This window comes from Nelumbo lutea, chromosome 7 (assembly GCF_056320005.1).
Source record: "Nelumbo lutea isolate HS-2025 chromosome 7, American lotus-T2T, whole genome shotgun sequence".
NCBI classification, from domain to species: Eukaryota; Viridiplantae; Streptophyta; class Magnoliopsida; order Proteales; family Nelumbonaceae; genus Nelumbo; species Nelumbo lutea.
Window position 1 is genome coordinate 28,456,713 of NC_142690.1, and position 12,853 is coordinate 28,469,565.

Below are 12,853 nucleotides of genomic sequence, written 5' to 3' on the forward strand. Positions count from 1 at the left end.
GCACTAAAATCATTTGTACTCCAATACTTCTTCATCAATGCGAATTTGCACTCAGGCCTAGTGTCAAAGTAAACAACTTCGTGAAAAAGTGGAACCAAAAGAAAATTAGAAGGGTTTTGTTTTCTCCACGAAAAAAATCCTATAAGTTCAATCATTGTTTTCCCCTCTTTAGGCTCTGTTTGTATGCACACTTACACATGAAATGGATGAAAATGAATGTTTAAGTTATTTATTTAGGGCATACAATTCTCATTTCCTAACAAAATAAACCAAACACCATTCTTTAATTCCTCCAAGTATTTCTCTTTATTTTGTTTTTCAAAAGGAATGATATTTTCCCCATCCATAAGGTGGCTCCAACCTGCCCTGTCAGTTTTTTTTTTTTTTGACTGTTGGGTCGAAGTGAGGGCAGGTTTTAGGAAAATCCAAAGTTCTTCATACACATACACACACACACACACATATATATATATATATATATATATATATATATATATATATATATATAGATTATATATATACTTTTTTATAAAATTATAGAAAATAATATATCTAATAAAAATATTATAATTCTTAATTTTTTAAATATCAAATAAAAAATAAATTATATATATACTTTTTTATTATTATAAAATAATTTTCCTAAAGTTTATGAGTTATTGACTCGAGCCGAGCTCAATATTCTAGCTCGAATCGAGCTCGAGCTTGAGCCTTTATACAACCTTGGTGAACTGAGCTCAAGCCTCATACTACTCGGCTCGAATCCACCCCTAGATGGCATATAGACCTGGCAAAAAGTTGACCCAACCCGTGAACCCGACCTAATCCAACCCAAAAAACAGGGTTAGGGTATCATATTTAGCTACCTGAATGTGAAAATGACCCGACTTGACCCAACCCAAAAAAACTAAGTTGGGTTGGGTCAACCCGCTGACCCAATTGTCAAGTCTAATTGGGATTATTTATGCATTGTTAGAAGTTTTTACTCTTTAATTTTTTCTATTTAGTCTTTACTTTTTATTGTTTACTACTTTACTCTTTAAATTTTGTATTTTATATTTGGAATTTTAAGGTTAATTCTTTTAATTTTGACATTTTTCATATAAATTGTCTTTGTTTTTTATTTTTAAATTTCAATCATTTTTTGGGATGACCCGAATTGACCCATGGGTCAATCCTAACCCGAACATTTAGGATTGGGGTATAGCATTTGACAACCCAACCCAAAATTCAACCCGACCCAAAACCAACCCGAAATACCTTGACCCAACCCGAACCCAACCCATCCAACCCAATTGCTTGGTCTAATGGCATATGCAAAACACAGCCCCCGTCTCTCCCATAACCATTCCTAACTGAAAACAAGAATCAGATTATGTTTCAGCAATAAAGTGACAAATCCGGCCCACGCCAATTGGGCTGGACCTGGTCTTGTAAGTATGGGCTTCACCTATTGGTCGATCTGGGTTTTGTTTGGAATTTTACCTTCCAGAGTTGGGCCTAGGTTGTACCTAAATCCGGCCCAGACAGCCCAAGTTGCAACCCCTGCCAAAACCCTAAATTGCAGCAAACCGTGGAGTTCGACTTCCTCGATCTCCAGCCTTGCTAGTTGCTACAATTACGTCGGAAATTCCAGTTTCAGAAGACAAAGAGGATCAGATTGAACCAGAGAAAGCAAAACAAGATGCAAAGTCTGCATCGCGTCTTCTCTCGCCTCTCGATTTCGACAATTAATGCAAGAGCAATTGCATCACTAAGAGGATCGAGCTCAAGAGATTTCTCCACGAAATCTGGGAGCGGAGGTGGAAATGAGGATGCTTGGGAGAAAGGTTGGGAGACCTACGGAGGTTCATCTTCTTCTTCTGGGAAAAAAGAACCTGACGGGTCCTCCTCTGATATCGGTTGGGACTCTGTTTCGTCGTGGTCGACCGGATTGACCAAAGAGCACTTCGATGGTGAGGTAGTGGGTCGTCAGGTATCTCCCGGATCCGGTGATGCGGCGCCGTCCCTTTCTCCGACGGTTACAGAGTCGGATTTCAGTGATGAGGTGGCGGAGTTGGAGAAGGAGAACAGGAGGAGCAAGGAATACGTCGACAGTTGGGGAGAGAGGATGAAGGAGATCAGTGTCTTGCTGAAGCAGGTGAGAGAGCCTGGAGCTAGGGGCTCATATCTCAAGGACTCCGAGAAGGCTGAGATGTATCGTCTGCATAAAGAGAACCCCGAAGTCTATACAATCGAGAGATTGGCCAAGGATTATCGGATCATGCGGCAGAGGGTTCATGCTATCCTGTGGCTTAAGGAACTCGAGGAAGAAGAGGAGAAGAAGCTAGGCCACCCATTGGATGATTCTGTTGAGCTATTGCTTGATACTTGTCCAGAGTATGTTTAAAAAAACCCTTAACTTTTCCGCTTCATTGACATTATCTCCCAACACTTTTTTTTTTTTGTTATTTGGTTTATCGATTGGTTTAGTGGGGATTCAAGCATGTGCGCTTGTTCTTTTGATTTGCATTTCATTCCAGATAGCTACATAATCAACTTCTGCAATTCTGTATGTGTTTATATTTATTCTGTGGATGCTCCATTGAACTGTAGACCAGGGTATATTGATGTATGTATCTATTTTTCTCAAATACAGATATTGCTTGGAATAGAAATGGCCTCATACTTCCTGTCTCCGTCTCAAACAAGTGGAAAAAAATTATTTCCCGACCCTCTTCAACACCTCCCAATCCTATTTGGAGAAGGTGTGGAGGGAAGGTGCTGGCATGAGTTATTTGCATTAAGAAAGAAGCTAACACAACCTTGATTTGGAAAGAAGTATGAAGTGAAGAATAAGCCGAGTATTGACAAATCCAAACTAATTAATGGAATCCAGACAAGAAACAAAGAAAAATGATTGAGTTCAAAGTTATTTTTGTTTTCCTCACTCTTTCTCTTTCGTCCTGGTTTCTTTTCCTTGAAGCAGGGAACAGTTTGCTTCATGCAGTTGGTGATGCTTGTAAGAAACTGTGTCAAAGTTTAAGTTCTAATCCAGTTTCTCAAAGGAAAAAAAGTTCAATGTTCTAATTTGGGAATTCAGTTGGCAATGGATACAGCTGAGGTTTCAGCTTGGAACTCTTTGTTGCATGTATGAGGGTGTGGAATTGCAGCTCAGAGTCCATTTGGACCAGTAATACAGAGATGCAATACTGAAATTTTGAGATTGCCTTTGTATCGGCCTTTCAATATAAAAGCTATAGCAGTTGGTGTTGTTCATTTGAGCAGGTTGGTTAGTGCTGCATTCCATTAAATAATGACTTCTAATTGCAGTGCAGAATAGATATGTATGGTTGTGCAGACCTTATGGCTCTAGTATCATAAGGTATTAAGTTACTAGAAAACTTCTCCTTTTGTACATAATTGACCCCATCTATTTGATGAGTGCTAGACAGGGGAAATTTCAAACAGTGTTATCAATGCAGTGCAATGACTAGCCAATTAAGCCTTTCTAACTGATATGATGACTAGTTGGTGTGTAGTTGCTGACTAGGTGATAAAAAAGATATATTCTGAATACAAGATATTGATGGAATCTTGTAAATAGGTTAGTATAAGCTACATTTATGTAAGAAAATAATTCTATTGAAAATTTAGCTTAATCTTTGTTTTGCAAACAAAGAAAAGCTTCCAAAGAAGGTAAGCAACTTTGATCATTCAATGTGCCCTTTGTTTGTGGCAACTCTGAACCAACACAGCACTGTTTGGAAGAAAACATTATAGAACTCTAATACTGCTTTTATTTTATGCCTTTTTCTATTTTATATGCTTCCATAAAGCAAAAGCATGAATATAACATAATGTAGTCATATTCTATGTTATTTGAAATAACTAGATACACAGACCAATAAAGCTCTAAAATGATATTGTGGTTGACCCAGACACCTAGTTGATGTTTAGTCATCCTAGGTGCCTGCATCATGAGTATTGAACAACTAGCTAGTGGTGCAGTTGGTTTGGCTCTCAAATCTCAACTGAGTAGTCAGTCAACTAGTTGACACTTTGATAACACTGGTATACATGACAGGCATTATACAGAAAATACCAGCTTTTCCATTCTATACAAATAAATGTGCTATACATGAGATTTAATGCATTGAAGCCCCATTTACATGCTTTCCCTTTTTACACCTTACCTTACATGGTAGAGCACTAGAGTTTTGGTCCCTTGGGATCCATCTAAAATTGGCCATGCATGAGCTGTTTCATTCCCCACATTAGTTAGCTACTCTTGGCCTTAATTGACTACAATCCCCCCATCTGATTGCATTCAGATAAACACTTTCCAATTATATAGAAAGGAGGATTGGCCACAAGATGCAGTAGATCTCCCCTATAACAATTAACAAATTAAGTTATAATCATAAAAAAAAATTAAGTAATGGACTACCAGAAGGCCCAGGGTTGCCAAGTACCATGCATATCTTGTTGAGTTCATTTAATCCTATCATATGTAGGATTCTTTATGGTTCAGAAATATAAAATATATCGTGACAATTCTTTAACCAGTGATATTTGCTGGGGTAATCAGTTAACAATTTTGTTTTACGCATAGTGCAAGTGGAAGGATTTATCTTTTCTATGTTTTGGGTGATTTTTTTATCACCAGGTTGCTCAATCCTTTTTTTTTTTTATTTTAATCAAATTTTTTCTTTACTATCACAAAAAAATGGGACACTTCTTCCTAGACTTTTGTCATGTCAGACATTTGTTTATAGGACATGGCTCTCTAGGATTGTTGGATGGCTGACTGGATACATCTAGACTTGTATGTCTTCAATTGCTTAATTCTTCATCTTTAGCCAGCTTGTTCATCTTGGCAGGACTTTTCTCTTTCTACTACATCAGACCCCTTGCATCAATCCTGGTTGTTTAGATGTTAGACTAGTGTCTAATTTTCTATAGATAATGTTACAGGCTGGTTGAGGGTCTTAAAAAGTTATGTGAAACCGTTCTTCAGCAAGAGGTTAGATTGCTGAGCAGCTGAGGGTCATGATCCACGAATAGAGCAAATAATCTTTTAGCTTTGTGAAGGAGGGGGAAAAAGGTCTGAGAAGAACATAAGAGCAGTGTTTTTAATGAGTCCGAACTAATTTTTAACCTGTGCAATCAGTTGCAAAAATCCATTTACTTGGTTAATGACCTGGTGATTCGGCTGGTTCAGGTGACTGAACCATTTTACCCAGCCAACAGGTCATGGGTTATGTATTTATTCTCTTTCTCTATTTCCCTTTTTGTATTTTTTAGCCAATAATTCATTTATCACTTATTTTGTTCAATATGGTGATTGATGAATATCTAATATTAGAAACATTCCCGTTTTTTACATATTTTCTGTAGTTTTATATATTTTCAGTATATTTTAACAGTTTTATACTTTATTTTGTTTATGGCATCACAGTTTGACCCATTTGACTTGGATGGTTGAACTGTTGACCCCACCACCTAGATGTAAAATGTCCTAGAGGCTGAAGGGATAAATTTGACTTCTAAGAAGTGATTTGAGAGGATTTACAATCAAGAAAATAAAAAGGCTGGGGGGGGGGATAGACTGTAACTCTTCCTATTCCCTTGGTTTTTCCACCACCTAAGGGGACAAAATATTGACAGATGGGAGGAACAAAAATAAATATTGACATTACTGTTGCTCATCAAAATAATTGGAGGGACATGTTTCTGACTATTAAAAAGCCAAGGGTAAAGTGTTATTTCAGAAACTTCTGAGGAGGTTCCATCCATTATCAAAATCCCCAAGGGTCATTTAACTAATTTATCCATAATATTGTTGTTTTATATATTTGTCCATCTCTTACTATAATTATTGCTGCTATTGTTATTATATATATGTGTTTCTTGGGGAGGATGATTGAATTGGTTAACTTTTCGCTCCTGCAGATTTTTCAATTCTCATGACAGGGAATTCCATTTGGCTTCTCTTCCTTACAAGCCTGATTTTAAGGTTATGCCTGAGGGCTGGGATGGTACTACCAGAGATCCTGATGAGGTTCATTATGAAATATCAATGAAGGAAGATGAGATGCTATATGAAGAATTTGTCCAAAGAATGAACTTCAACAAAAAGAAGGTGAGTTCTAGATGTCCATAACTGTAGCTCAACTTAAAAGAAAATAATAATCTACAGTACCAGTATTATCCGGTTAAATTTTTAAAGTTCTTACAAGAAAGAAATGTATGTTGTATATTACATTGTTTTGATTGCATAAATCTCTAAATACTTGGTGAATTTTAAAAAAGCTTGTATTATTTGATCGAGTTTTCGGAATTTCAACAACAGGATGATATTTGTAATATACACTGGATCTTTATATACATAAATTATATTGAAAAAAACTGAAATCACTTGAGTAGATTCTTTGTTATGATGCAGATAACAATGAGTCAAATGTAGGATTTTCTGTTTCTTTTTGTATTTTGGATTGTGGGGGTATTTCTGTAATTTCCAGAAGTTTTTATTATTATTTAAATCATTGGTAGCTTTTCTAATTGATGATTTGGTCATATGCATAGAAGACCATTAACAGCACCTGTAAGAAATGATTTATTGCAAGTTGAAGGGGCCGGAAAGGGCAGGGGTAGAAGTAGTAAAAAATGATTTTAGGTGTCAATAATTTAACAATGGATATGACTCTAAACAGAATGTAATGACGAAAACAGGATTCATGTAGCCGATCCCACATAGTCGGAATAAGGCTTGGATGATGAGGAGTAGTTTTTCTAATTGTGTTAGGGTTTGGTACCTAATTGCATTTCTCTAATTGCACTAGGAGTTAGTTTCATAATAGTTTCCTAATTGGATTAGTAGTTGTTTTAGCAAGTCAAAATTATGTTCATACGTTAGAGAGCATAGCCATAAAGTAAGCAGTATTTGGCTTATTCCTAGTTCTAAGTCAATTTGGATTTGTATTAAGTAAAAGTCTTACTCCTTAGCCAATTAGGATTTGTCCTAGAAAAGGGTGATCCAAGTTTGTTTGTGCTCCCAGAAGCTGCTAGTGAGGAAGGAAGATGTGGGGATGATCTTTGGGAGATGGGGGGATTTCAAAGATCTGTTCAACTGGTGATGGTTAGTTTTTTGTTTCTGTTATTGCTGTCATTTTTCTATTTCTGGGTATTGCCTCAACACACTCTCAGTATGTATTTTTCTTTTTTCTTTTAAAATGAAAATTTCTTTTTACCCACCAAAGAAAAAGGGTGATCCAAGTTCCCCCTCTTTGCCTATAAATATATGTTAGGCCCTCTTTGGGTTTTTGCTTCTAGAATTGGAGTGATTCTAACACAAGAAGATGCTGACTCTATGGTCCAACTTTGGTGCTGATACTAAAGCCTTGTTGGTGTTTTTGCATTCTCACTTTTTATTCCCATATTCTCCCTTCTCTGCTATTGTTTTGAGTTTTTTTGGCTCTAAAAATACATATTTTCTGATCTGCTGCTTCTCTAATCACACCTCCAAACGATCCCCTTGTAAAAATACATTTTTTCTATTTCTCTTTTGCCTTGTTACCATCTTTTGGGAATTCTTCTGCTTATTATTTCAGACTTCTTTAAATGAAGAAAAGAAACAGGTATTTTACAAACATCCCTTGGGGGAGGGTAAGAGCTTACCCTACCTGAATACAATGTTTAATTTACTATTGAGCCCAAAATAATCATTCCCCAGTAACCTCTTCATGGCCAAATGCATAGACAGTTCATTAGCCAACCTTTTTACCTTTGGGTTTTTTATTTGCGTATCTCTTGCTAGCCACTCTAATTACCACTTTCAAATCCCCTGCAATGAGTAGCTTTTTGATATTCATTTTCTTTACCAATTGTATTCCTTGAAGAGCAGCCATGAATTCCACCCTTGTATAGTCCCCTGCTCTAATTGGGCCTGAGAACAATGCCTTCACTTGGCCTTCTTCATCCCTAGAAACATCTCTCACTCCAGAAGGACCCAGATACCATAGCTACTTTCATCAAAATTGAGCTTAATAGTCTTTTTGAGGTGGTGTCTAATTCTTCTGGATCATATTCCTTTCTCTAGAAGAGGTTGCAGCCAGTTCCCCCCATTTTCCCATTCAAATGTGTTTGGTTTTCTCTTGGTTTGTGGTTTTGGTGGGAAACAAGGTTACCATCATCTGGTCTATGGTCCCTTTTTCTATCTGATGGTCTATTTGGAAAGATTGTATCAAAGAATATTCAACAGTTCTCAAGCGCCCTTGGTGCGTACCTTTATAAATGGTAATGAATAATATTTCGTTAATAATAAAGCAAAAAGATTCCAGTTGTCAATTAGAAAAAAAAGAAACATTCCACTTCATCAATTCTGTGCAAGTAGTACAACTTCTGGAAATATGGTGCTTGCCATACTGCTCTCTTAGTTCTGCACCCTTTTCTGTAAGTTTGTCTGGACATGTTTTCAAGGGATTGAGGTGTGTAATATATGCATTCTTCTTCGTTTACTTCCTGAACATGTTAATAGACCCGAGAAGTAAACACAGGCTATTGTGAAACCATTTTCTTATGTTGCCTTTCAAAAAACTGTTTTCTTATGTGATGTTGATTCTTACAGATGGCTGGTGAAGTAAAAAGCCACAAGTATAGCAGGAGACGCTCCTCTGAAGGCTGGAACTTCACGGTTGAGAAACTAGGTCCACGAGAAAAGCGGGGAAATGGTGGTGGCTGGAAATTTGTCAGCTTACCAGATGGGTCCAGCCGTCCATTAAATGAAATGGAGAAGATGTATGTGAAAAGGGAGACGGTCAGACGCCGTCGAAGAATTCTTCCTTGATTTGTCCTAGAGCAAATTTTCTACTGTTTATTGCTGTGTGGCAACTAATCTTTCCAGAATTTACAAGCTAAGCTCCTCTAACAGGTCAGAATCTCAAAATATGTTCTTATGTTTAACTTAGCTGCCAAAAAAAATGTTTATTGCTGTGTGGTAACTAATCTTTCCAGAATTTACAAGCTAAGCTCCTCTAACAGGTCAGAATCTCAAAATATGTTCTTATGTTTAGCTTAGCTGCCAAAAAAAATGTTTAGCTTAGCTCTCATCCCTCCTATGGTAGAACAGGAGAATGGTTAAAATCCTGGTCTCGATTATGTGATACAATCTTCGGATGAATCATGAATGAGATAATGTAGCGCAACGGGATGGTTTATGTCGAAAAAAGATCTAGAAATGTTTTTTTTTTTTTTATGAGTATTTATTCGGAAATACCCAATGAAATTCAATTTTGGGCGTCAAAGTCTCGAAGTCATCAAATTTGGGTGGGCTCAGAGCCACTGATGTTGTCTTGTGAATAGAACGATGAGATAGTTTATATAAAAAGTCATCTAGTTATGCATTGTGGAGTACTTATTTAGATCATGCCCTATGAAATTGATTTTGTTGTACGGGTGAGCAAGAAAAACTGAAAAACCGACTGCAACCGAATAAAAAATCTGGTTAACTGAATTGGTCGGTTTGGTTTCGATTAACCAATATAAAAAACTAGCGGTTAGTTGAATCGATCGGTATAGATATATTTCTATATATTATATATTATAAATCAATAAATATACATTATATATATATATATTTATAATATATAATATATTATCTATTGTTTAAAACATAATATTTTCTATATATTTCTACTTTTTTACTATATATTTATACATTTTTTATAATATATATTGTAAATATAAAAAAACTGAAAAATCGACGAATTGAATTGCTGGTTAACTGAACTGGTCAATCAGTTAGCTGATGGGCTTCAGTTCGGTTTTGGTTACAGGTTTTCCATAAATCGGTAGTATTTGTTCGGTTTCAGAGCACCCCTACTTTGTTGGGTGTAAAAGAAAGAAAATTTGTGTGGGGGTTGAACCACCCTATTAGGTTTCCCCTACGTTTCCCTTCCTCCCTCTACCTTCTTTCAAACCAAACACAACTTTAGTGGCAGTGAAGTCACATTTTACAGGTACTTTTCAGTCTTATGTATTGTATGCAAATCAAGGATTAAAGTATTGGTATCGGGTATTATATCGGACAACTCAGATACGGATATGGATTCGTTTTGTAAATGCATTTATATGGACGAAAAAGATGAAATTACATGGATATGATAGGAAAATTCATATGAATTTCATAAATATATTAATCACACTAAATTTAATATCAAAATGATTACAACATAGTATATTATGAAGAAATATATACTATAACTACTTAAAAATATAAATATTAAGGATATATATGAAAAAATATATTATGATTAATGAATTGAGATGCATAATTTTATTTATAGTGCATCAATCAAGAGTCTAAGACACTAAACATATGCACCTATTATATTTTAATTATTATATCAAATATTTTTTTTATTTTATTATTTTAATTTTTTAACATTAAGAAAAAGTCAACTAAATATTAAATTTCCAAGTGCAAATTAAAATATCAATTAATAATTTATAAAAATACAATCTTAACATAAAGTATATCAAATTTGTTAGATGTTCTAAGATGCATATCATATACAAATTCATAGTTTTTAATTACTAAGATAATTATTCTATTATTAATATTTTTATTTATATAAATTTTATGAAATAAAAAAAAATCATTTTTTGAAATAAATGTAGATTAGTGGATTTGATAGATTCAATTTAATATTATATTCAATATTTTGTATATAATATTTTATTTTTATTGGAAATAATAAATATATTGTTATTACTTATTAATGTAAATTAAAATATTAGTTAATAACTAATAAAAGTATATAAAAATTTTAAGATTTATATCATGTGCAAATTTATAAAATTTAAGTATTAAAATAATTATTTTATTATTAATATTCTATTTGTATAAATTTCTTGTTATAAAAAATAATATTTTTTATATAAAAGTGGATTTGATACATTATTTATTCTATTAGTTTATAAAATACTATTTTTAAATATTATTTTTTAATTTTTAGTTAGCGTTGTTAAATATAAATGTGTGTTTTGTTTAAATTACATGTGAATAGAAAAAGAATAAAATTCATTTTATTTTACTTTATATCACAAAACGTAGTGCGACTTATTGGTTTGAAAACCCCATGAATTCTATTGTGCGTGAATTGACCCGGGTTCAAATCACTCTTTTGTAATTTTTTATAGAGTTCTGAATGGATGCAACGCGTATCGGTGCATATCGGCCAATACAATGCGATATTTAAATCTCTGATGCAAATACGAGTTAGGATACATACCGTGCACGAGGCTTTGTGAAGCACAATTGAAGTGGAAGTAGCATTGTGAGATTTCAATTTTCAATTAGGCTTAGCTTATTGATACCAACCCAAGCATTATTTTTTTGGGTTATGGCGCAGGGTAACCAATTTCTTACGCAACAAAGAGCCAACCTGTGGTTTAATCTTGTGCCTTTTATTTGAAGGATACAAGTGACCATTTTTGACAACTGGGTCATTGGCGTTAACATAAAAGCTTTTGTAGTTTTAGTAGGTTTATTGTATAAAGGTCCATTTAAATGGATTTTAAATTAATAAAAATGAATCGAAAAAGTATTTTTTAATTAAATTTGATTATTTTAAATAGGTTTCAGCTGGATTTAATTTTTATTAATAATTTAATTTTTATTAGCTATTATTAGATAAGGTTGTATTAATTTTAAAGCTTCAAAGTCTATTCCAAGCAACTTATCCTTGCCATGAAACCTCAAAATACTAGTTTGCATGATATCATTGACTTTGTGCCCATTTCTATGGAAATGTATATGATGCACTAGAAACTTTGCCTATCATATCCTATTAATTCCATGGTTTTTAAAACCGAACTAGTCAAGGGTCTGGTTATCAGGTTGAACAGCCCAATCGTTCGAATTAAATGTTTGGCTCGTTCTGATAAAAAAAATAAAAAAATTCAAAAAAAAAATGATCGAAACCATTCGAACAGTTCGAATGGTTAACTGTCCGATTAATCGGTTTACTGACCAAAACCAACGATTTGGGGGGGAAATCTAGTTTTTGGGGAAAACGGAACTGGTCACTTAATTGGTTCTCGGTTTTTCTGGTCCAACCATCCGGTCCAGTCCGATTTTGAAAACCATGATTAATTCACATTTCACATAAGCTATTCCTTTTGTTTTTTTTTGGTAGTATTTATTCACATAAGCTATTAAGACATGTTTCTTATGTGTGCAAACTGCATGCCATATTTATGGTTGTTTGACACTCAAATGGAGTTTATGGATTGGGACTTACAAACCATATTAATCATTTAGGCTGTGTTTGGTTTGAAGGAAAATGTAGGGAAAGGAAGGGAAAGGTAGGGAAATCTTTACAAACCTTGTATAGGTTTTCCTACCTTTCCCTACTTTTTTCCGTCAAACCAAACATAGCCTTAATTCAATTACTTTAGCTATATGCCTAATATCACTCATGACCTGCTTCATGAACCACTGTGTAGGTGGTTAGGCGTATCCAATCATGAGTAAACACACCAGTGTTTCATAGACATGTACAGAAGACTGGCGTGTTCATTTGTGATTGGTTATGTAGTTGCCGCCTATACACCACGGTGCAAGCAACAGATCTGGGCTTCCCTAATATGTAAGGCTGCAATTTAGATTGTCCTATTTGAAGAATTTCAACTGCATCGGGCTCAGGTTAGGGTTTGGACCCATTGAAAATAAAATTTGACAAATTCCCATCCCAACCCAACCCAAGTTGCATCCCTGCTAATGTTTCATATTTAAAACTGCCTGAATAGTTTTGAAGACACAACTATTGATACTTGTTGGGCAAAATGAAAAGGCAAAACAAAGAAGGAA

General features: G+C 34.6%; 1 protein-coding gene across 1 annotated transcript; it reads left to right on the forward strand.

Moving 5' to 3' along the window:
- The first annotated feature begins 1,521 nt into the window (after positions 1–1,521).
- Positions 1,522–8,981, forward strand: GCD1 (ribosomal protein L20). The gene is made up of 3 exons (XM_088954197.1): positions 1,522–2,379; positions 5,935–6,124; positions 8,609–8,981. The coding sequence occupies exons 1-3, from the start codon at positions 1,685–1,687 to the stop codon at positions 8,825–8,827; spliced, it is 1,104 nt and encodes a 367-aa protein (XP_088810323.1). The 5' UTR covers positions 1,522–1,684; the 3' UTR covers positions 8,828–8,981.
- Positions 8,982–12,853: the final 3,872 nt, after the last annotated feature.

Coding starts and splice junctions, on each gene's coding strand:
- GCD1 (XM_088954197.1), top strand. CDS start 1,685: ATGCAAAGTCTGCATCGCGTCTTCTCTCGCCTCTCGATTTCGACAATT. Junction 2,380..5,934: donor TTGCTTGATACTTGTCCAGA/GTATGTTTAAAA, acceptor TCGCTCCTGCAG/ATTTTTCAATTCTCATGACA. Junction 6,125..8,608: donor TGAACTTCAACAAAAAGAAG/GTGAGTTCTAGA, acceptor TGATTCTTACAG/ATGGCTGGTGAAGTAAAAAG.